We start from the raw sequence: 23,383 nt of genomic DNA, 5'->3' as shown, positions 1-23,383 counted from the left end.
TTAGAATTCAAGTTAAATAGCATTATCAAACTGAATGGTAATGTCGTGTAATTTATTCAAAACAGACGCCTTTAAAAATCAAAAAGCTGTAATTTCGCATAATGCCATTTTGTCGAAAACTGTTCCAATAAGTAATTTGTTTCCATAGAAACTGGCGACACTGGAACCACTAATCAATGACCCGTCATCCATAAAGACTTCTCTGATATTTGTACGTGAGTATGGCTCGTTGTTCGAGTTGAAATGAATCCGTAATACCTGCAAAGATAATATAAATGGTACATTAATATAGAAATATGAATGATACATTTTAATATTATCATATACAGTTGTCCCCATTCTTGTCCCGACGCTTTATCTGAAACAAATGTATTTCTCTGCAGCGCTACACTTGATTCAAACTTGTACCTGCAAATAAGTAGAATATATGTCATATTCCACTTGTAACAAAAACAAAAGCATTCAATAGTTTAGTCACTAGGTGTTGTATTTGGTGGAAGTATCCAGGCCTCCTTTGAAGACTCACCATTCTCCAGTGTTTCAATGTACTAAAAGTTGATGGCATTTTTCTCAACCAGTGTTGTCCATTATCTAGAATTATGTAACTCTTAGGAGCTAGCAAGTTTTTATTTTTAAATTTTACAGGATATTCACCAACCCCTTTTTTTTGCAATTAACGAGCTTATATTTAGTTGTAGGTCATACCTGAGTCCCAGCTTTGTTTGAAACGTTCTGTCCATGACTGAACATCATATGAATGACGGGGTGACAACCAATCCATAGATCACCTGTTTGTTTGTCCACCTCGATGTTATCAACTCCAGTATAAACATTTATGCGCTACAAATAAAGCAAACGTTTTAAAATTGTTAGTACCTTTTTTTCTTCAGTTTAGTTTTCACAGCTTTATGTCTTACGAGCGAGAAGATATAGGTGTCTATGCAAATATGGGCATTGAAGAACAGATGAAAAACAGCATAAATGCATTGATAATGAGAATAGTTCTTACATGTAATTACAAGACAATAAATTACCTCCGGTATTTTCTTCATTCCCTCCCGTTGTTTAAATGTTGGAAAATTATATAAAAAATAACTTCTTCTTTTTCAAATTTGTCTACTCATTGTGAGCGTCACACATGCGCACCTAGTCACAGTACGTAACGCTTTAAATAAATAAATATTAAATCAATACTTGTATTTCTTGAAGTGAATTGTCTTTCCTTCTTTCAAACACCATTATCTGTTCTTGTATAGGCGATGATACGTACACATACCTGTAATGCAAACAAAATGGCAATCAAACACTTTACATGTCGACATTCGTGCATGTAGCTATAACACTACCTCACAGGTTGATTTCAATAACGTATGCCGGGGATTCCTTATTCCTTATTACTTTAACAGAAGCACTGTTTTGATTGGTCGATACCTTGCATGTTAATTTTGGTCATGCTTGGAGCTAGGGTATACTTCGTGTCGCTCCGCTCTCGCCGGCCTCTTCTATCTCTCTCTAGTGGTTGACCGAAGTGTGAGGGCGCCCCATCACGGCGTAGGTATACCTTAATTACATACTAGTTTGAAGCATGCTACATGTATACACTTAATTCTTGTACTAGTGTTAACGTTTCTAGAGACGGGTATAGAATATAAGCAAAATCAATAAAACCACTTTCGATTAGTCAAGATGAGTCAGAATTCAAATTTAATACAATGCCGGATCATATTATCATTTTCTACAGAATAACCTTACTATATATTAAAACAAAAACAAGTAAAAGACTCGCTTGTCTGTGATTAAAACTAAATTCTGATTTCTGAAGGTTTTACTATATTTCCAGTTTTGAGAAAGCGAAGAAGTTGTCAATAATTGTATCTTCCCGGTTAAAGGCAAACTTACAGACCAATCTAAAATATACCATAGAATAAACGTGACCATACTGCATACCTCCCATCAGGAGAATGGTTGATTCCATTGGCAAACTGACAGCCCGAAATCACTATCCTATCCTCTCCGTCATAGAATCCGATCGTCCCCCAGGCAACATTACTGAACACTTCGAGTTGTTTTCCTATAGCACTCTTGAAGTAGGCATCGTTGGTATAATAAAATGACTCTGGAGCTACGGCAAGTACGTCATTTACACTGTGATGTACATCATATATGGAATGATAAAGAAATGTCAGTTTTCCACATCATGGTCCACAAACGAATGCGATTAATAAATTATACTGCTGTATACACGTGTGCATATAAACAGAGACTCGCTGTAAACTGATACACGTATGCACATAGAGAGGTAGAGATAAGTGTATGTTCCTTCCTCACCCCGGAGGAGGAAACAGAGAGAGAGAGAGAGAGAGAGAGAGAGAGAGAGAGAGAGAGAGAGAGAGAGAGAGAGACAGACAGACAGACAGACAGACAGACAGACAGACAGACAGACAGACAGCCTGAGACAGAGACAGACAGGCAGAGAGGGACAGAGACAGATCTAGAGAGACAGAGACAGAAACACAGAGACAGACACAGAGACATGCACACATCATACACACATATACATACATACATACATACATACATACATACATACATACATACATACATACATACATACATAATTTGAAAATACAAAACTCAAACGTTTTAACAACACTGACTCGTTTTTTGCCCTGTTTAACACAGTGTCATCAAATCAGCAAACATGTGTATGAATTTAAGTAAATTTTCAACATTGTAATTACCTTAATATTATTGGCAGAAATCGAACCTTTATATTAAGGCATAATACATATGAAAAAACATAGTACTATACGAACACAAAATTATAAAGTGGGAAATTACTACTAGACCACTCCAAACACCAACGACGTCTGAAGGTGAATTTGTAGATTCATTATACTGGAATAGTTTAATTTAGTTAATTTTCACCTGAAAGATGTTAATAAAATCAGTTTGTACCACGTCTAACTTACCTGTATATATTGTTTCCTGTCACAGTTCTCAAATGTGTCAATGATTTATTTCTATCTTCAAATTTGAAAATTTCGATTCGTTCTTGATTACTTATATGGTGATTCACAACAAACAATCGGATTTCACCTGTTACAGGAGGGGAAATTCAAGAGACAAAACAACGAAACATGGATAACGGGTTTTAACACGGTTGGATTGGAAGAAATGATTGTTGAAACCAATGAAATTCAACACAACTAGTATGACGGAATTATCACACAGAGCTTAAAACTGTATGAGCAAAGTTATCAAAATTCCTTAGAATTGACTCGGATCTGGAATAAATATTTATGGATTACCAAATTGGATAATCATGGCCACTTATAATGTTAGACGCCATCCGGAACAAAAATGTTCAAGTGTCAAAGGTTATGCAGAAAATAATGTTTAATTCATACTCAGGGAGAGCACGCGAAAGCGTTCATCTACCATAGACACACATTGAGAAATATGCTAACTTTATCGTCGAATATCTATTATATTTGTATTCTCTATAAGGACTAACAAAAGAAATTGTGTGGTTCTGATTACGCTCAATTTTAGAATAGGTGGGGTAGGTAGATTTTTTATTTTTTATTTTTCTATATAAACTTTTTTTTCACATATGTGAATGTTTCATTCAGGTAGTTATGTTTTCCGTTGTTTTCCGTATGGTCTTTCTGTTGTTGGTTTCTTAACTTCTCATCAGATGTACAGCCATTACAGATTGGAAGAACAGTTTTATTTTGTCTTTTTTAATTGATGTCTTTTTTCGCATCCACTATTTTTGCGATACTTCACAATTTTCGCGACTTTTTATTATTTTTTTATCTCGAACACGTAAACAAAACGTTTAGGATCGGCAGTGAAAAACTAGGTGGGCTCGTGTAACCGGAACCAAACAATGTTTTTGTTAGGCTTAACACACCCGAGTTTTTATCTTCGTACAGGCTGATGCCATGTGGATAGAAATTTTCTCTATCAAATTCGCCATTCAGATTCAGCTCCACCACATTTTTCTCGGGGTAGTTGAAATCAAATAGGAAAATTCGTCCTCTGATATTCGGTGGACGACGAGAAGGGTCACCTGATTGTTTAGATCGAAGACCCTGTAAGTGAATAGAAACAAAATGAGACTAAACACCGCTTTAATGTTGTGTCGCTTTAAAGTTAAATTGTTATTTATTTTATTTATTTATTTATTTATTTATTTATTTATTTATTTATTTATTTATTTATTTATTTATTTATTTATTTATTTATTTATTTATTTATTCATTCATTCATTTATTTATTTATTTATTTATTTATTTATTTATTTATTTATTTATCTATGTATGTATGTATCTATCTATCTATCTATCTATCTATCTATCTATCTATCTATCTATCTATCTATCTATCTGTCTGTCTGTCTGTCTCTCTGTCTCTCTGTCTGTCTGTCGGCGTCAATTGTCTAAGATGTGCTGTAGTGATGAGTTTAAACTAATAAACGAGTTAATCGTAACATATGATTCTATTCTTGACTTGTTCATGCCTTTCGAAATAAGATTGATACGTATAACACCAAAATCTTTAACTTCGAAATTCCAGACACAAATATACCTGTATTTTGTTGTTTATAAAAGAATTCACAACACCTACCGATGATATAAATGCTAATCCATGGCTGGATACTGTAATGTCTTCAGAACCAACATCTTGTAAATAAAATAATACGAAATAATATTAATTGTACCAAACCATATTGTAAGGTTTTAAAATACTGGTACCTGTATGTTTCAAACCATAGAATAATGTTTTTGGTTTTTTTTAAACATTTTCATTGTCTTATCTCAAAAATGATCTGATAAGTAATTTAGCTCTTTTATAGATCATTTGATACACTTGACCAAGCTTATGTTATTTTTGACTATTTAAGGCCAAGGAAAGACGATGAGTGACTCTCTTGTCAGCAAAGCATTAAATGTCACAAATGAAAATCTCCATGTACACATCATTAATACACACTTAAGGAATGTGAATATCATATAGAATGACACAAAATATACCACAGTGACTGTATATGTGATCTATCAAACTCGATGAGTTTCATCAACTTGTTTATGCAGTGGTAATTTTAACAATAACCACATCACTTAATTGAAATGATATTGTCTTGGATCACATTAAATTCGCCAATATCGCGGTATCGCGGTAAATGTCATAGGTAAATTAAGCCACATACATCTTGAGTTGTTGGCCGTCTGAAAACACTATATATTTATAAGTGAAAATGTCTGATGTATCAACGCTACTATTACATGTAACTAAATAGTCTCACCTATCCCAGGGATAACACGACATGGACCAGGTTGATGGTTATATATCGTCTTGTGAAAACCCATCAGGTATCTGAAGAAACAATATCAACGACACAGCTGACGACAAACGGAACATTATCGTGATGATGATGATGATGATGATGATGATGATGATGATGATGATGATGATGATGATATGATGATGATCTCGATGGTGGTGGTGGTGGTGGTGGTGGTGGTGGTGGTGGTGGTGGTGATGATGAATAAAGATAAAGTGTTATTGGTAATAGCTACTGAGCCGAATACATTATCATTACCCAATTCAACAAAATCACCACCATCGCCGACGCCGCCGTCACCACCACCACCACCACCACCACCACCACCACCACCATCACTTTCATTACCACCATTGCCTTCATCATCTCCATCATCACCATCGGTTATCATCAATGAATAAAATAACGAATACAATAACAAACACAATTATAGTAAACTGGATGAATGAATGAATGAATGAATGAATGAATGAATGAATGAATGAATGAATGAATGAATGAATGAATGAATGAATGAATGTGGTCGATACTTTTGTGGAATGAAAGGCCATTATAGTTAATGGACGCTTTGTTGTAAAGATTTAAAAAATAACAGCGAACTACCAGCAACAGCTACTGTATTACGCAATTACAATATAAACAATAATTTGATTTTGTTGCCAGCAGTTTTTACGGGAAATCGTACCATCCATTCAAATCTCCGCGTGTATTATCACAATGTTACAGATAACGCGATTCTGTTATAGGCTGTATGTATATGCTATGGCAGTATCTGACATTTCTCATTTAACAGTGCAGTGACTCACTGAACGCACTGATATGTATATGTATATCACGACTCGTTTTGATGTGTTGTTCAGCATAGCATTCTGAGAAAGGTGCACGAACAATATTTTTGTTGCAATTATGTTCCTGTTCGGCCAAAATTTCCGCTAGATGATTGAACTAGCAAAGTAATACGTGTACGAACACCGAAAGCATTAAAGTCATATTATGGTAATACATTGATGAAGTATTTCGAGCGTTTTACAACTACTGCACGACCCTTGCATTTGAAATATTAATCGTAAACAAATGCCAACGCAATTTGAAATCTGTCTATTATATTGGCGAATACATACACCTTAAATGGACGCAAAATAAATTTGAACTAAGCAATTTACCAGCCACCTTGATTTCTGTTGTTGCGAAGTGATAATATTTACGTATGATTATGAAAATCATTAACTGTATAACTGATCTAATCTTTGACCTTAGTGGAAAATGTGACACAACAGCAATCCACTAATTTGTCAATCGACATTCGACTGAATCTGTTCAATGTAGGTTCAATTAATTTTCAAGCATTTATACTCACAATATTTGTGCAATACGAGTTGCAAGGACAGATATGACTACTAAACAGATCACTTGCCGGAGCATTGTTGCAGTTGTGGTTAAGAGGTTGTAGATCTCGTGAAAATGATTATGCCTGCTGCGGCGACAGACGTCTTGAGGATACAGCGGTCAGCTATTTTGTCCAACCGGTACAAAGAACAAAGGTTAACATCCTTTGATGAGTGCGCCCTCAATAATGATAATGGTCATATTCATGCATTCCTTAATTTATTCATGCGTTCATTCATTATTTATTATTTATTTATTCCAAAGTAAGAGTATAAACAACAATAACTAGAACAAAAATATAGATTTGTAAACAAACTAATTAAACAAAAAATTGACAATTTTGAAGTCCAAAAAAATATTTCTCAGCTAGACGAGCTTTGAGTCATCTTAAATCCATATCCAAAGTGGAAGATCATTTTTACATATCGCTTTTCAATGCTATGCTCACGGAACTTTCCCGACACTATTGGGCCTTGTCAATCAGGTCCTCAACTCCTAGGGAGCACAATGCAAGATTTGAAACCTCGGAAATGTAGTTTCATTTCATTATATATCTCTTTATGAAACGAGATACGAGGGCAAGTAAGGTATTATACTTTCTGGTTTTATGGTGTTTGTGACAGCCTCATCAGGCCGGTGAAACAGGATAGTACCACTACAGCGTGACTCAAGGCCAAGATTTTCCATCATAATATGAAGGATACATATTTGTTATTTCTCGGTATTTAGCTCCCTTCAAGGACAATTATCAAAACTAATATATTTCTTGCATATTGCAGACAATTTGCGATATTTTATCTTGGCTAATGTATCTTAGATTTTGTTTAAATATAACATGCATTCATCCGACCTCCTGCCTACCGCTGCCAACATGCAGCTGCCTGCCTGCCTGTCTGTCTGTCTGTCTGTCTCTGTTTGTCTCCTCTCTGTCTCATCACTAGTACTGTTTGTCTCTCTGTATCTCCGTGTCTCTGTGTCTGTCTGTCTGTCTGTCTGTCTGTCTGTCTATCTATCTATCTATCTATCTATCTATCTATCTATCTATCTATCTATCTATCTATCTATCTATCTATCTATCTATCTATCTGTCTGTCTGTCTGTCTGTCTGTCTGTCTGTCTGTCTGTCTGTCTGTCTGTCTGTCTGTCTGTCTGTCTGTCTGTCTGTCTGTCTGTCTGTCTGTCTGCCTGCCTGCCTGCCTGCCTGCCTGTCTGTCTGTCTGTCTCTGTCTGTCTGTCTCTGTCTGTCTGTCTGTCTGTCTGTCTGTCTGTCTGTCTCTCTGTCTGTCTGTCTCTCTCTCTCTCTGTCTGTCTCTGTCTCTCTCTCTCTCTCTCTCTCTCTCTCTCTCTCTCTCTCTCTCTCTCTCTCTCTCCGTCTCTCTCTCTCTCTCTTTCGCTCTTTGGCAGCCTCTCGAGAAATATAGTAACATTTAAATGAACAAGTCTATTGGCTAGTGCCAAGTATAAACTGCATAAGCTACATTTGTAACATGTTTATTAGTCAACATGAAAACCATAAGAAATGTCCCTTCGCCACGTCATATCCCACAACTGTCACCTTTGTACCAATTACATTGCTGCTGACAACCATGCAGAGAGTCGATTAATGGTGTGAGGAGAGGAGTAGCGTCTCACAGTAGTGAAGAAGGACATTGTGGTATTAAACTTGGGATGGGTGTATTGACTGTCATGTTTTAGGAAACGGGGCAAGAGTCACTTTCATTTCATTAAAAATAATCACGGGAGGGTCACATTTTATTCAAAAGTCTGGGTAAAGTTCGTTCTCTCTCCCCTTGTAATTCCTGTTTGCGTGAGGGCATATCTAACAAAACATACTATTATGGGGTATTCAAAAACGACAAATGACATCATATGCATATAGTATATGATGCTAGTTTCATGTACAAAAAATGTATTATCTAAAAGGCTTTGATTTCACAATACGCAAGTTTATCAAAAACAGTCCCAACCAACAACTTGTTGTCATAATAACTGGCACCACTGCCTCCTTTCAGTAATGTACCATCGTTCATGAATACTTCTCTTATATCGATGGTATCCAAAGGAGCTTTCTTGGAATCTAGACGAATTTTCAAAACCTTTGGACAAAAGAGATGATTTTAAGTAAGCGTTATTTTAAAAATTGATTTCACACAGCAAGTAATTCGCTACGAACTTGAATTCAAATATGCATTTCCAAAAAAAAAAAATAAATAAATAAATGAAATAAAAAAAATTAAAAATAGAAATGAAACTCACTCAATTCATTTCATTCAAGTTCGTATACTTTTAATAGAAAATTACAGTTCGTGAAAGCGGGTGCCACTTTTTATTTATTCATTAGTTTTAAATTGTGACGCATGTGATGATGTATGTATGGAATGACGTATGTGTGTTATGACGTACGAAATTATACATGTGTCTGGGATGAATCACATTGCTTAACACTGAAGATGCAGTTGTGAACCTTAACTTGTATTTATTGGTGTTAGGTGTTCAAGACAATTGATATTGAAAGGCACATTTCAAATGTCTCCTACAACACACAATGCAATGATGTATACATATGCTCTATACATAGATAATAAAGCTCTTTAATCAATCGAAACCGTAAATGACAGCAGACATACCTGAGCACCAGTAAGTTCGGATCTGTCTTCTACGTATTTCCAGAACTGTTCAAGGATAGGATGACAACCAAGCCAAAGCTCACCTGTGTTTCTATCGACTTCAATGTTATCTACTCCAGTGTTGAGTTCAAGTTTCTATAGATACAGAGACAAGCTTAAGTATGTATATTCCTATAGTATGGTAGATACTAACATCATATACTAACGATAAAAGGGTCACAAGATTCACATTATATGCTGTTTTGTAAGTAATTATATATATATATGTTTCTGTCAGAACAGTTTGTCTAAAATGGTGCGACGACGCGATTTTTTTATTTGACATTCTCAACAAACCAGTCACTCAGTCTACTATTTATGCCAGTTATTGTTCTCTTTATGTGTTTCCTCACCACGCGTACGCATCTGCAGACTGCTTGGGCTTGACAAACACACAAAAAAAGACCGACATGGAGGTAATTAAGTGATGCTCGCGTTGACCAGAAACAGTTCTTTTTTTAGTCTAAATCGACGACATAATTTCAATATACTTATATTAGAATGTGTATGAAAACCACCCATTATTCTATCAAATGTGCCAACAATGCTACGATACGGTTTGTATTGCAATTGAGGACAGACGTCGACCACAAAATTCTACTTGAGATTAGTTTAAAATATCGAGATGTTGTGTTGTGTACTGAGAATATTTGCAGTTTAGTGAGCTATGTCTGTCTTTCTATAGTGGTATTGCATACCTTAACTTCCACGATAGAGTTGTCCTCCTTGCGCTCAAAGATGCGTACATTCCCAGCTACTAATTCAGCAACGTATAGGTACCTGTATAGTGATAAAATCATTGATACATGTAGTTATGAATATGAAAACAACCATTTCTAAGCATAGTATCCAACAATCTAGTATGTCCTCGGGTGTGGAGTGAAAGCATAGAACCTATGAATTATGTATGATACTATTTAGTTTTATTGAATAATTATTGTGTTAGGACGAACAAAATGCCGTATGAGAAGGATGACATGAATATTGTTATGATGAATGGCGTATATGTGTTATGACGTGAATGACGTGTGTTATGACGTGAATGATGTATATGTGCTATAACGTATATGTATTATGATGTCAATGACATGTGTTATGACGTTAACGATGAATGTGTGTTATGATCAGAGATTGTTGTCGCTCTTGTTAAACAAAAACTAATGATTAAAGGACCCACACATACAATGATTTTTTCCGTCTACCACCATCCTCACCCGAAATGTGTTCTTGAATATTTCATTCTTAATTCCAATCACAATATTTAATAGACCATTCGTCGGATGAAAAGTTACATATATCCACAATAACATTTAATATCTGTACTTACTTTCCATCTGGAGATATGTTTATACCGTTAGTAAAACCATATCCCGATGACAGTATTCTACTTTCACCTTTCTCATAGAAAGCAATTTTAGCCCAGGCTACAAGAGTATGTAGTTCATAATGTCTGGCTACAGGTGCATTGGTGAAATGCATATCTATAGTGTAGTAAAAGGTCTCTGGGGCAATAACCACCAAATCGTTAACACTGAAATGAAAAAGACAATAACAGAATATACTTTGCTAAATGTATAAGGCCCCCAGAATATAAATTGTTTCTGGTCATCAGCGCGCGCATCACTTAAATACCCCTACGTAGGTATTTTGTGTTTGTTTGTTTGTCCAGCCCATGCAGCATGTAGATACGTGGGGAAATACAAACATAACCCTCCCTACTTCGATTAAGACAATTGCAGAGCCAATCATATGCATGAACAAGCAAATGACATCTGCTCCACATACTCACTTGCTCTAAAGTACTAAATAAACGAACAGTAACTGCCATAAATGTTTTTTTTTTAATTTAAAAATTTTATACACACTGTCATGACCAGAAACAGTTCTTTATTGGGGGGCCTGACCCATTCTAAGAATATAGCCATCAGAGAATGGCTTATTCAGATCTTGTGGCATGAACTATAAGTCGATAGTGACTAAATTTGCATATAGTAGTACTAGTCGCGTTCTGTTTTCCCTAGGGTAATATTCATGTAGCAAGGAAGTCTTATCAGGGATTTGCTTTAACTAGGGAAGAATATGAGACTGAGAATTTGATGTGTTATTTAAAACAAATTATAGTTTAGCCTTTTTCGGTCACTAGTAGACGTCGCTCGTGATATCATGTAGCAACAAAAGCCACAGATCAAAGGTTATGTAGTAACTATTTCCCTCAGCTTTCAGCCTTAGTAAAAAAATTACTACATAACAGTCCTCGTGGTAATAGACTTCTATAGTGCCCACATAGCCAGACAAAAGTATATAATGGGTACTTTGTCTTTCAATTTCAGATGATGTTCGAAGTTTGGTTTTGATAGAGTTATGCGTAAAAACAATTAAGTAAAGATATTTCTAATTGGTTTCCTTCCGAATTTTAAAGTAACACTGTCCATACTTTACACTGGTGCAGATTCGCATTCTGATAGGCCATTTCATGATATAGACTACAAAGAAAAACCACCACAAGAATGTCACATACTTGTAAATATTGTCGTCAGTTACAGATTTCAAATGATTCAGGACTCTTTCCTCTTGATCATACGCAAATATTTCAATCCTATCTTTCTCGCTTGTGTGATGATTCACAACATATAACGTTAGGTCGCCTGAAAGTGAAATTATAGTTAAAACTATAAATGATGTTGAAAATATGTATATAAGAACATTATACTCAAAAGGCACGAATAGTATTTTCAAATTTCCGAAAACTCATGATTTAAAAAAAAATATTTTTTTGACAAATATATATGAAATGAATATGTTGATAGTTTTGATCCATATCTTGCCCAATAATACGTGAGTTCGGATTCTGCTATTCATAACAAAATTTTCATTAAAAATAACATATTTGCTTTATTTTCAGATTAGTTTCTGTTCGTATATGTCGTTCAACTCGCAAATAAACATTTTCATATATCTATCTATCTATCTATCTATCTATCTATCTATCTATCTATCTATCTATCTATCTATCTATCTATCTATCTATCTATCTATCTATCTATCTATCTATCTATCCATCCATCCATCCATCCATCCATCCATCCATCCATCCATCCATCCATCCATCCATCCATCCATCCATCCATCCATCCATCCATCCATCCATCTATCTATCTATCTATCTATCTATCTATCTATCTATCTATCTAAATTTTCATTTTGGATTATGGTGTTGACTTGCATGTGTGGACATTTCTGTTGAACATGTTATTGATTAGATAGATTTATTATGTTGACAACTATACAAAATGTCAAAAGTAGTATCAGAAAACACAGCATTAAACGTAACATATACTAACTTAATTGTGTCAACTTAACTTATTGATTTATTGCATCAATATTTAATTATCTATATATGTATTATCTATATGGTCATGAAAGGGGATACGAACACAGTTGATGCTTACGACCTACTTGAACCTAATGTCTCCTGTACACGTGGTGTGTTGAATGATCTTTATTTTGAATATGTGAGTTCTTTTTTTCTGAGAGAAGAAATTAAAGCCAGTGAATTGGTCCATACATAGTGATAGTTGTTACTATTACAATTAGCTATTTATGAATATATTCGTTGGTATCATCAAGTGGTAGAGGGCGCTGTTCCAAACAATTTCGCATTGGTCTTGATCGAACGAGAAAGAATTTGTGAAAGAAAGTCTACTTGAATTCAATACCTGATTTAGGGTCTTCATAGAGACTTATACCGTGTGGATAGAAAGTTGTTGTATCAAAACCTCCCAGTAAAGGAAGTTCTTGAACACTCTTCTCAGGATAGTTATAATCAAATATATATATTCCCCCCTCTCTTTTCTCAGTTGGAATCTCTGTACCGAGTATTCTGTGTCCCTAATGAAGATAATGCAAGAGGTATAAAGGTGTGGGTCTGAGTGAGTGAGTGAGTAAGTGAATGAGTGAGTGAGTGAGTGAGTGAGTGAGTGAGTGAGTGAGTGAGTGAGTGTGTGTGTGTATGTATGTGTGTGCGTGCGCGCGCGTGGTGTGTGGAGGTGGGTGTATGAATGCGTTCGAGGGTGTGCGTGCGTATGTATGTAATGTGTGTGTATGTATGTATGTATGTATGTATGTATGTATGTATGTATGTATGTCTGTCTGTCTGTCTGTGTATGTATGTATATATGTATGTATGTATGTATGTATGTATGTATGTATGTGTTGTAGTGCAAGATATATCATATATGGAGTACTTACCGATGATATGAATGCTATTCCATCTCTTGTGACAGTAATGTCTTCAGATCCTTCGTCTACAACACAATGGATTACAATATACCTAGTATTTAGATGACAAGTATGTCTGACATATAGCAGATATTCAGCAAGTATTCATAACTTTAGATCTACGAAGCTCAATCATAAAATATTCAAAAATGTCATTATATCTGCAACTACCTATTGCAAAGCTGTATCCTTAACAGAATATAGGTAACGTTTGTTACCAAAATGTGTTCATTGATCATTTCAGGTTGCCTCTAGCAACAATATTTGATTGGCATTCACATTTCTATAGATCACCGTAGCCGAATATACACATCTGGTGCTGCACACTATATTAAGTCGTCTGTAAAAGTGCATTGTGAAGCAAGACAGTTTTGGAGGAACTCTCTTATCCTCATTTTACAATGGTTTGTTGTAATGGTATGAGATTGCTGTCTTAGTGACGTCATTTCTCATCATATTGAATATTGTACCTTGACGTAAGTCTTACCTATTCCTGGCACTATTCTACATGGCCCTGGTTCATGATTAAATATCGTCTTGAAGTAACCGAAATAATACCTGACAAAATAAGACAGAAATAATTTGTAAAAGTTAAATTGATCATGTTTATATTGGGACCAATACCAAATCGTTTAAAGTCGATCAGCTGCGTAGTACTTGTAGATTGTTTAAAACTAACAAAATATCTACCAAATACATGTACGTTAACGACTTCCACATCCTTGACAAACTTGAACATAGATTTACTCTATTGCATTCATTGGAGACCAATTCAGTGCCCTCCCCCTCTCCCCTCGAAAAACAACCGATATCAATAAGTGCGTACAGCACAATAATAGTTTGATAGCTGTATTTACCTCTAATTAACCTCAGCTGCTTACTTGTGACCTGACCTGAACTGACCTTACCTGACCTGGCCTTTGAGTTTTGAAGTCATATTATTTGTGGTCGACCAGCCAGTTTTAGTTACACAATCATTTTTTGAAACCTAGAGAGAATTTGACCGACTGCTAAATATGTATATCACAATGTAAACACAGTTACTTCGAAAAATTTGTTGTCGTTCATCCAAACAAAATGCGAGTGACCTGGTGGGTAACTCTGAGTTAAGTCGTTACAAAAACACCCAGACCAGATTATACTGAATTTTCTCGCCGAATATTTAGGCGAGCCTCCCAATAAATAAATAAATAAATAAATAAAGAAGGAAAGAAACAAAGAAACAAACAAACAAACAAACAAACAAACAAACAAACAAACAAACAAACAAACAAACAAACAAACAAACAAAAACATAAAACTAACTAACAGACAAACAAACAAATAAACAAACACACACACATGAAACAAACAAACACTAGAAATTTAAAAAAAAAATTAGTTAATTATTAACGAAATAAACAAACAAACAAATAAATACATAAATAAATGAAATAAATACATAAATACAACTTCAGAACATACTTTGAGCATGTTGAACCACATAACCAGGGTATAATCCCCAATTTTTTTGTTCAAATGAGTTCAGCTTGTCTTGCGCCTGGTTTCTTTATTGCTATTCCGTTAAACTTTAATCTCGATACTGTTTAATTTGAATATCATTCAACTGGTCAAATTCCGATATTTCCAATATGTCATTCATGGTTGTTAAGAGATAAATACACTTAGTATAATCCATTCCCCTGTAACCTAAACACACTTCACATTCCATGTCTGATGTGTTAGTGGAACAAGGTCACCTTTACTAGTAAGTGATTATGCTATTCAGACACAGGCCTAGGTGTTGGTGAGATAAGACGAGTGAAGAAATGATAAACAATTGATATGAAATACATCAACGTTACCAGGTAAAGGTAAAATAACAGCCAAATTTGGTTATATATGTTTCATGACTCAAAAACACGGATTGTCATTCTGACATCCAAAGATAAAGATTGTGTCATCTAAGTTGTACTAAATCTCGCCAACTTCACCAGGAACAGCTTCCAAGCTATATATTTTGTCTTCTTGTACAAGTGTAGAGAATACCTCGACATACCAAATGTACATGTCCAACTCTTTGTCGTAGCCGTCCAGTTAAAACACATATATAGGTTAGGTCAAAGGGTAAACCAGACAGTGCAGGCGACACGTGGTCACATATAGGTGTTATACTTGCCATTGAATGTCGTCCAATAATATGTAAAGGTGACTGTTGTATCGCCAACGTAACCAGCTGCCATGACCGAAGGAATACATACTTACATGTAATTATAAACGTGAGTTGACAGAACGGCTAAAATACCGAGGAAAATCAGTACACGAAGCATAATTACAGAACGTTGATCAAACACACGCAGAGTTTAGAGCAAACACCGAATAGAATTTTGATAGATAACGCAATGCATCACGGAAAATGACTTTGTAACGAATTAAGTCACAAGATATACTGATAACGTATCATATATTGGAGAAGCGATGGTGGTGGAATAATCAACATTACGGGCAAGTATTTGTTTATCAACTTTCTTAACATTTTCAAGTAATCACTACTTTTCTAACTCTTTTCTGTTACTGATATAGGACATTTTGTTGAGGCACTTTCGTAAATGTTGCAGGCTAGCCACGTGTTTGGTGTAAAAAACAAGTTTCAATGGTCATTAATTATATGACACTTTCTTGTCCCAAAACTAAAGTCTTACATTACACATATCCAAAATATATTCTCTCTTTTATGGAAATACAGGGCAGTGTACCAACATAATATAGTTTAACTTAGTAGGTGTAGATGTAAAGTCACGTTATATAAGTGAAGGTTATAGTCTCTCTCTCTCTCTCTCTCTCTCTCTCTCTCTCTCTCTCTCTCTCTCTCTCTCTCTCTCTCTCTCTCTCTCTCTCTCTCTCTCTCTCTCTCTCTCTCTCTCTCTCTCTCTCTCTCTCTCTCTCTCTCTCTCTCTCTCTCTCTCTCTCTCTCTCTCTCTCTCTCTCTCTCTCTCCAATTAGGCTATATCTGCTGAAAAGAAACCAATTCCCTCCCACTCAGAATTGTGGTGAAGAATATTTGCCCTCATTCCCGTTAGGTTTCAACTTGGCCGCCAGCCCACTGTCCATCTAATATTGTGAATGATTTACCCACAAGCTACTAGGAAATGTTATGTGCTTTCCACTATTGTAATTCATTTTGACGTGCACAATGTGCATTGCTTTAAAGTACTTCCCCACTCCTCCCCCATTCATTGTTTCCCCCTCTCATTGTATCACTAAATCAGGACTTCCCGCAGCAGTTCCTCCTTGTTTGCTCCCCTCCCGCTACCGATCGAAAACATTGCACGTCCACTGAAACAGTGTGTGAGAACAAATTTTTGCAAGAATGACTTCTTTAACTACACCTGCAATTGTAACAAATAGGAGAGGGGGGGGGGGGCTCTACTCTTAAGGTAACCCTCCTCCATGTTACTCTCTCTCTCCACTCCGTACACGGGATCGACTTGGACTTTTAGGGAATTAGCTCAAACTACACACAATGTTCGGTTAACCTGGATCATTTAGAAGTGGCCAAGGAGCAGATCGAAGCTTCTAGTCTAGGCCTAGCTGTTGCCTTCAGCGTCCACTTCCAAAGAATGAAACCATAATGTTATCATTCCATTAATTTCTTATAAACATAAAATATACAATACTCAAATGATTGGGTAATAAAATAATCAGCACCATAAATGACTAAAACGGAAGTATTGCCGTCGCCTTAATTCAATGCAAATGATATCGACAAATATGAAAACTAGCTAAACAATGTGATCACGTCATTGTTCTTCCAACTGTATGTAATCAGTCATTATTTGACACTGTTGATCTTATAATAACTTAATGTTGTCATCTCAGAAGAATACTATTCGCGATATGCAAACATTTGTTCTAAGTATTAATTCATGACAGCTGGGAGTTCACGGTGACCTCGCAAAACATCAAAACTTGGCAAATATTAAAAAGTTGTATTCTGTCATCCGTAACACAATGAGTGACTGGGTCATTTCCGGTAGAAATGTCAAAGTTCAACAACCTGTCACGATATAACCCTAAACATTGTCTGTGTTAAAACAGGCAAAACAAATTCACCATAGTGGCCAGCTTGCATACTACTACTCTGTATAAGTACCTTTCGTCAAATCATAGTAGTTGACATAAACATTCAGTCATGAGTTTAACAGGCAAAGTAGCATTAATCACCGGGGCTGCAGAAGGTATGGGAAAAGCAATTGCAGAAGAGTTCCTCAAGAACGGAGCAAAGGTGGGTAAATGAACTTTGAGCTATGTAGGGACGGTGTTATACCCCATACGTCGGTATTGCTTGAAATCAAACCAAGGGCTATGTATATCTAACATTAATGACTAACGGGTGCAAATCCCATTTACAGGCTTCTAAAATGAAAAAAAAAAACTAGAGAACAACACAGAAAATGTAAACGAACAAAATGCACTTAAAAACCCATTGCAAGGCACAATATATAAAACCATTCTTGCCAGGTTGACTTGAGGCAAAATTACAAAATTGCATTTTCAATATTTTTCAGAGATAAATTAAAGTCAATATTCGACTTACTACAAGAAAGATTATTATCAGTTGTCATACATCTCTGAATGGCACAGTGCTTAAAAAATTAATTATACTGACATCAGGTCTAAAACAAGTAAAATTCTAGATCTCCTCTGTGGTACATTGAAACGTAATTGTAACTTAGCGAGAATATACGGACTATCATAAACATTATTCACACACTTAAGCTTGTATAATTTAAGACTTCAATAAATCATATATATCATATGTATATGATACCCTTAAAGTGGCACGTAGTCATTCGTATCCTGGCTCTGCTGTTTTCTTCAGGTACATACGTATGTAAGTAAGTAAGTATGTATGTATGTATGTATGTATGTATGTATGTATGTATGTATGTATGTATGTGTGTGTGTGTGTGTGTGTGTGTGTGTGTGTGTGTGTGTGTGTGTATGTATGTATGTATGCATGGATGTATGTATGTATGTATGTATGTATGCATGTATGTATATGTTTGTTTTACCTACTACATGAACTGACAAGGAGACATGTATGGGTATGGTGTAAACACTCCTGCATGTCACCATATGGACAGATTATTATGTCATATTTAAACAAAAGCCGTAGCTAAACAAATATTGTCTGCCAGGTAAACAGCCAAGACCAGTCGTGTCTGGAAAATTTATCGAGCCCTCCATTTCAGTAACTGGGTCAGTCCATATGTTACTTAACACGTCATCACATGGTATGTCCATGCTGAATTGTGACTATGTTAGAGGTCGTATCGATCGAACTTCTAACCCGTAACCTCACCATTCTTCATACTTAAAATTAATTCGATTTAACAGGCTGTTTATCTTGCTGATATCAATGAAAAGCTTGGGCAAGAGACGCTTGAAAACCTGCGCAGTCAGTATGGAGCAGACAAAGCAGTCTTTGACAAATGTGACGTCACTTCTAAGGAGCAGCTGGAAGGTACATTTTAGTTCATGATTGTAACCATTTATTCATCTCTTGAAGAATCTCTTTTGAGGGATGGATTAACGTTGGTAATTATTTTGATCACAACTATGTGTGTGCCGGATTTGATGCCCTTTGTCTGATGCGTTGTATTAGTTCACAATACATTTATAATTGTAATAATAATGATACATAGATAAATAAAGTTACTTTTATAGAGTGCTTTTTTCATTGTGTGCTCAAATGATTCGGACAATTATTATCCCTAGCATAGACCTATAACGGCACAATTGCCTGTATACGTCCTCAACTAAATGAAGAGCATGAAATTCATTGCAGCCTCAGTAAAGTACTTAAGATAAGAATGTTCACATAGCAATCTTTAATCTACCAGCTGCCCATTGACTTGGACACAGTCTGATAAAAATCCAATGTAGTGTACATATTGCGGTTTCTCTTTGGCTGTTACATTTACTGTCGTTTGCTCTTTTGTGAGCGCTCGTTAAATCTGCTTAAAATCCGATGTAGTGTACATGGCGCGATTTTTTGGACTGTTGTGTTTACGGTTGTTTGCTCTTTTGTGAGGGTTCATTACATACATTACAGACACAATACCATGCCATAGGTTTTCCCGAACCAAATTCGTACTTATATGTAGCCAACCAGAATCGTCTTACAATATAACACTCAACATTCGAAACTGAAAGAAAGAGAATGACTAAACAATAACAATAATATCGTTGTTTATGATCTGTGCTGGTGGTCTTTTCGAACAGAGCGCTCAGAATTATTGTACACGTATCTTTCGGCATATTACGCATTTTCATTGTTGAGTGAATTCACTCAGCGCTCTCGTGTGGTTCGGGAAAATCTATGGTATTGTGTGCCAGATGTATGTAACGAGCGCTCACTAAAGAACAAACGACAGTAAGCGTAACAGCCAAAAAGAAATTGCTCCATGTACACTACATCAATTTTTTATCAGATTCCCACCGTTATTCGAATCACGTCTAAATTGTTTAATTATAATATACACTTCACAATCTAAATGTAAAATTGTACAATCAGAAAACCCAACAATTAATGAATTAATCATTATGAAATCATTGAGACTCGTCGATATACTCTTAAAAGTAGGAAATTAATCATAGATCATTGACATAAAGTAGAATCATGATAGAGAAAAAAGAAGAAGAACTGACACGTATTGTCTTGTATTGTTATTTCCAGCTGCATTCAAGGGCTGTGTAGACAAATTTGGTCATTTGGACATCGTCTGCAATAATGCTGGTTTCCTGAATGAATTCAAATGGGAGCTAATGTTGTCAGTAAATCTGGTAGGCTGGATTATGATTGTCGAATGAACTATATGTGGAGAGAGATTTCATTAAGTGTTTTGGGGATTCAAAATATTATTTCATGATTATGTTACATTCGGCATTTCTTCAGTTTATTTCATGCTGTACAATTTAAAAACTAAACTATTATAATTATTGTTCATATGTCGATGTAATCAAATCATACATGGCAAATATGTGATTACTTAGCATACAATTGTTAGGATTAAATAACTAAACCATTGAAAGACTTTTTACATCATTTCGCCGTTCTGTGAGATCCACTCGAACTAGGTTATCACAATGATGTTTTCAGTCACGCACATGTATGTACTATGTCAGATGTTAAAGACAGAACGAGTGGGGTTATACTTCTGTAACATGCCTGTAACAATAATAGCAAATTTTATGGTATATCGTCGTATGTCTTATTTCTAGAATGCTGTAATTGAAGGAACGTACCTGGCTGTCAAGTACATGGGAACTCAAAATGGTGGCAAAGGCGGCGTTGTCATCAATACGTCATCAATCGTCGGTCAGTGTCATGTGCTTTTATTCTTTAAACTTTGGTTATGGGGTGCCATTTTAATACGGAGAGTCACCATTACTCTGTAGATTCTAGAAGTAGTGTTCAACAAAATAGAAATTGATATAAAAAAATGTCCCTTAGCAATCAAAGTTTGTTTTGTGAGTTGGTGCCATTCGAGCTCTTATTAACATTATTCTTGAGAACTGGTTTCCTTTTACGATTTATGATATGAACAATTCAGAAATATGGTGTATAAGGCATATCTACCATAACGGTTTACAGTGTTATTATGTAACCAACGTATACGTTCTATAAACGAATGGGTACGTTTCCTCATTTTGCAACTAGTGACAGTCACACATTCGCAAAGGGAACATGTGACAAACAGGGAAAGTGTATTTTCAAACATATGAATTGGATTAATAACTAATGCAATTGTATTAGTTAATTGCATTAGTGGTACAACATTCAAAGCTTATAAGACACATATGGTTTGATAAGAACAGTTGTTTTATGGCATTTTGCACATACATGGAATGCCAGGAGAACTTGAAATTTGTCCATGAATGAGAACTATTGTAAAATGTGTAAAGAGGCTGCAAAACTGTTCTTACCAAATTATGTCGTGTAATTATTTTCTCTGTACATCCAACATACTGTGTCAAGTGTTAACAAATTCTACTTGCACATTTAAATACTTGCCTGTCGCTGGTTGTATGTCAATATCCATGAACACATGTGTATTGCATTATGTTACGGTAAGTTACAATACGTTAAGTTACGTTATGTTACGATAAGTTACATTAGGTTCCGTTCTGTTACTTTCCGTTGCGATATGATACGTTATGTTACATTACGTTACGCTATCATGCTACATTACATTTGATTACGTTATGTTATGTTTATGTTATGTAGGCTTAATACCAAGACAATACGCACCAATCTATACTGCGAGTAAACACGGTGTCATTGGCTTCACCCGGGCTGTAGCAGTGAGTAGAATAAGATTTGCTTCATTGAGTAAAACGAGAAATTGTTCATATTACTCTTCAAACTTTATGATTTCGGAATTGTTACCAAAAAATGTAGAAATACTGATATTCTTTGTATTTTCACCACACAATTAAGATTGGCTTTGAAAATATGTTATGACATAGTAGTAATAAACTTAGTGTAGCTTCATACATTTTGGAGTGGGTACATTATTCTGTCTCCGTCATCCTGCTAACGCAAGCCATAGATGTTGGAGAGGGATGCGTTTTAAACCTTGACACGTGTACCAAGTGAGGGCGTTTTTAGATCAAGTTAAATTTGCGTCTCGGAATATTAATATCGCCATACAATAGACAGTTTCATACCCTTGACAATTTGGTGTATATGTTTCCAATGCTTTGTTGTTTTCGCAGTTTGAACCAGCCATACAGGATAATAGAATTCGTGTTGTAGCCATCTGTCCAATGGTTGCAGATACCTCATTCTTTCCATTTGCGATGGAACATGGCACTAAATATACTGACGATTTTACAAAAGTGTTTGAAGCTGTCCCTTTTCTCAAGTAAGTTTGTAGAAGACTCTGTTGAAATCTACTTTAATATATACCATTTTCTCACATAACTTGCCAGTGAATCTAAAGATAAAAGTCATGATTGATGTTGTTATAATTGTGCAGTAGTAGTAGTAGTGGTGGTGGTGGTGATGGTGGTTGTGGTGGTGGTGGTGGTAGTGGTGCATTTGTTTGCTTGGTTGTCTGTCTGTCTGTCTGTCTGTCTGTCTGTCTGTCTGTTTATTTGTTTGTTTGTTTGTTTGTTTGTTTGTTTGCTTAATTTATTCCCCGTCTTGTATAGACATGTTGTATTTGGAGTGCTTGTAAAACCAATAAAATGACATTCTCTCTATGAAGGTTGCCAGAGATTACATCAACAGTAATGCACCTACTCGAAGATACTACTTCTGTGGGGACGGCTAATGCCATATTTCCTGGCAAAGGATTTAAGGCCATACCGCCACCAAAGTTGGACTGAAAAAATGACATGGTCAACACACCAACTTTCTGAAGAATAGTCTAGGTCTTTTATTTTTATTTTACATGTCTGCTGTGGTTCTTCATTTGCAACACAATACTTTTTGTTTAAGCTCATATCCCTGGAAACATTTTTTGTTGTCTTAAGTTAGTTAGCAATTTTTTTCTACCTTTGACCTACGACAACTGTTAAATTCTCCCGTCTCTCTGAAATCAACTTGTTTACCTTTTAGACATGGAATTAGAGGAAGATAACATTTTACTTTGGCCAAACAAACAAATAAACAAACAATCAAACAAACAAACAAACAAACAAACAGACA

At 35.5% G+C, this 23,383-nt stretch overlaps 3 protein-coding genes across 3 annotated transcripts; 1 reads left to right on the top strand and 2 right to left on the bottom strand.

The window, feature by feature from the left end:
* Positions 1–56: 56 nt before the first annotated feature.
* Positions 57–6,775, bottom strand: LOC144441195 (serum paraoxonase/arylesterase 1-like). The gene is made up of 9 exons (XM_078130746.1): positions 6,711–6,775; positions 5,315–5,385; positions 4,636–4,691; positions 3,920–4,100; positions 2,973–3,099; positions 1,948–2,145; positions 1,195–1,276; positions 706–840; positions 57–258 (listed from the first exon to the last, which is right to left on the bottom strand). Exons 1-9 carry the CDS (start codon positions 6,773–6,775, stop codon positions 79–81), a joined length of 1,095 nt encoding a protein of 364 aa, XP_077986872.1. The 3' UTR covers positions 57–78.
* A 1,880-nt stretch (positions 6,776–8,655) lies between these two features.
* Positions 8,656–14,620, bottom strand: LOC144440739 (serum paraoxonase/arylesterase 1-like). Its single transcript, XM_078130120.1, has 9 exons — positions 14,592–14,620; positions 14,171–14,241; positions 13,654–13,709; positions 13,122–13,293; positions 11,924–12,050; positions 10,733–10,936; positions 10,104–10,185; positions 9,367–9,501; positions 8,656–8,835 (listed from the first exon to the last, which is right to left on the bottom strand). The coding sequence occupies exons 1-9, from the start codon at positions 14,618–14,620 to the stop codon at positions 8,656–8,658; spliced, it is 1,056 nt and encodes a 351-aa protein (XP_077986246.1).
* A 3,150-nt stretch (positions 14,621–17,770) lies between these two features.
* Positions 17,771–23,061, top strand: LOC144441481 (15-hydroxyprostaglandin dehydrogenase [NAD(+)]-like). Its single transcript, XM_078131064.1, has 7 exons — positions 17,771–17,947; positions 19,063–19,189; positions 20,405–20,511; positions 20,950–21,046; positions 21,956–22,032; positions 22,447–22,595; positions 22,941–23,061. The coding sequence occupies exons 1-7, from the start codon at positions 17,855–17,857 to the stop codon at positions 23,059–23,061; spliced, it is 771 nt and encodes a 256-aa protein (XP_077987190.1). The 5' UTR covers positions 17,771–17,854.
* The last annotated feature ends 322 nt before the right edge of the window (positions 23,062–23,383 follow it).

The sequence above is a fragment of the Glandiceps talaboti genome, chromosome 10 (genome assembly GCF_964340395.1).
Source record: "Glandiceps talaboti chromosome 10, keGlaTala1.1, whole genome shotgun sequence".
NCBI lineage: Eukaryota > Metazoa > Hemichordata > Enteropneusta > Spengelidae > Glandiceps > Glandiceps talaboti.
The sequence above is the reverse complement of the archived record's forward strand: the minus strand, read 5'-3'. Positions and strand labels throughout refer to the sequence as shown.

Bases quoted from the DNA above. Each gene is read 5' to 3' on its own strand.
- LOC144441481 (XM_078131064.1), top strand. From the start codon at position 17,855: ATGAGTTTAACAGGCAAAGTAGCATTAATCACCGGGGCTGCAGAAGGT. The intron at 21,047-21,955 runs GTCAGTGTCATG...TATGTTATGTAG, and splicing joins CAATACGTCATCAATCGTCG to GCTTAATACCAAGACAATAC. The intron at 22,033-22,446 runs GTGAGTAGAATA...TTGTTTTCGCAG, and splicing joins GCTTCACCCGGGCTGTAGCA to TTTGAACCAGCCATACAGGA.
- LOC144440739 (XM_078130120.1), bottom strand. From the start codon at position 14,620: ATGACTTCAAAACTCAAAGGCCAGGTCAG. The intron at 13,710-14,170 runs GTAAGACTTACG...ATTGTGTTGTAG, and splicing joins TAGAATAGTGCCAGGAATAG to ACGAAGGATCTGAAGACATT. The intron at 8,836-9,366 runs GTATGTCTGCTG...TTTTGTCCAAAG, and splicing joins CCGAACTTACTGGTGCTCAG to GTTTTGAAAATTCGTCTAGA.
- LOC144441195 (XM_078130746.1), bottom strand. From the start codon at position 6,775: ATGCTCCGGCAAGTGATCTGTTTAGTAGTCATATCTGTCCTTGCAACT. The intron at 1,277-1,947 runs GTATGCAGTATG...TTTGCATTACAG, and splicing joins AACCATTCTCCTGATGGGAG to GTATGTGTACGTATCATCGC. The intron at 841-1,194 runs GTATTGATTTAA...CTTTATTTGTAG, and splicing joins ATTCACTTCAAGAAATACAA to CGCATAAATGTTTATACTGG.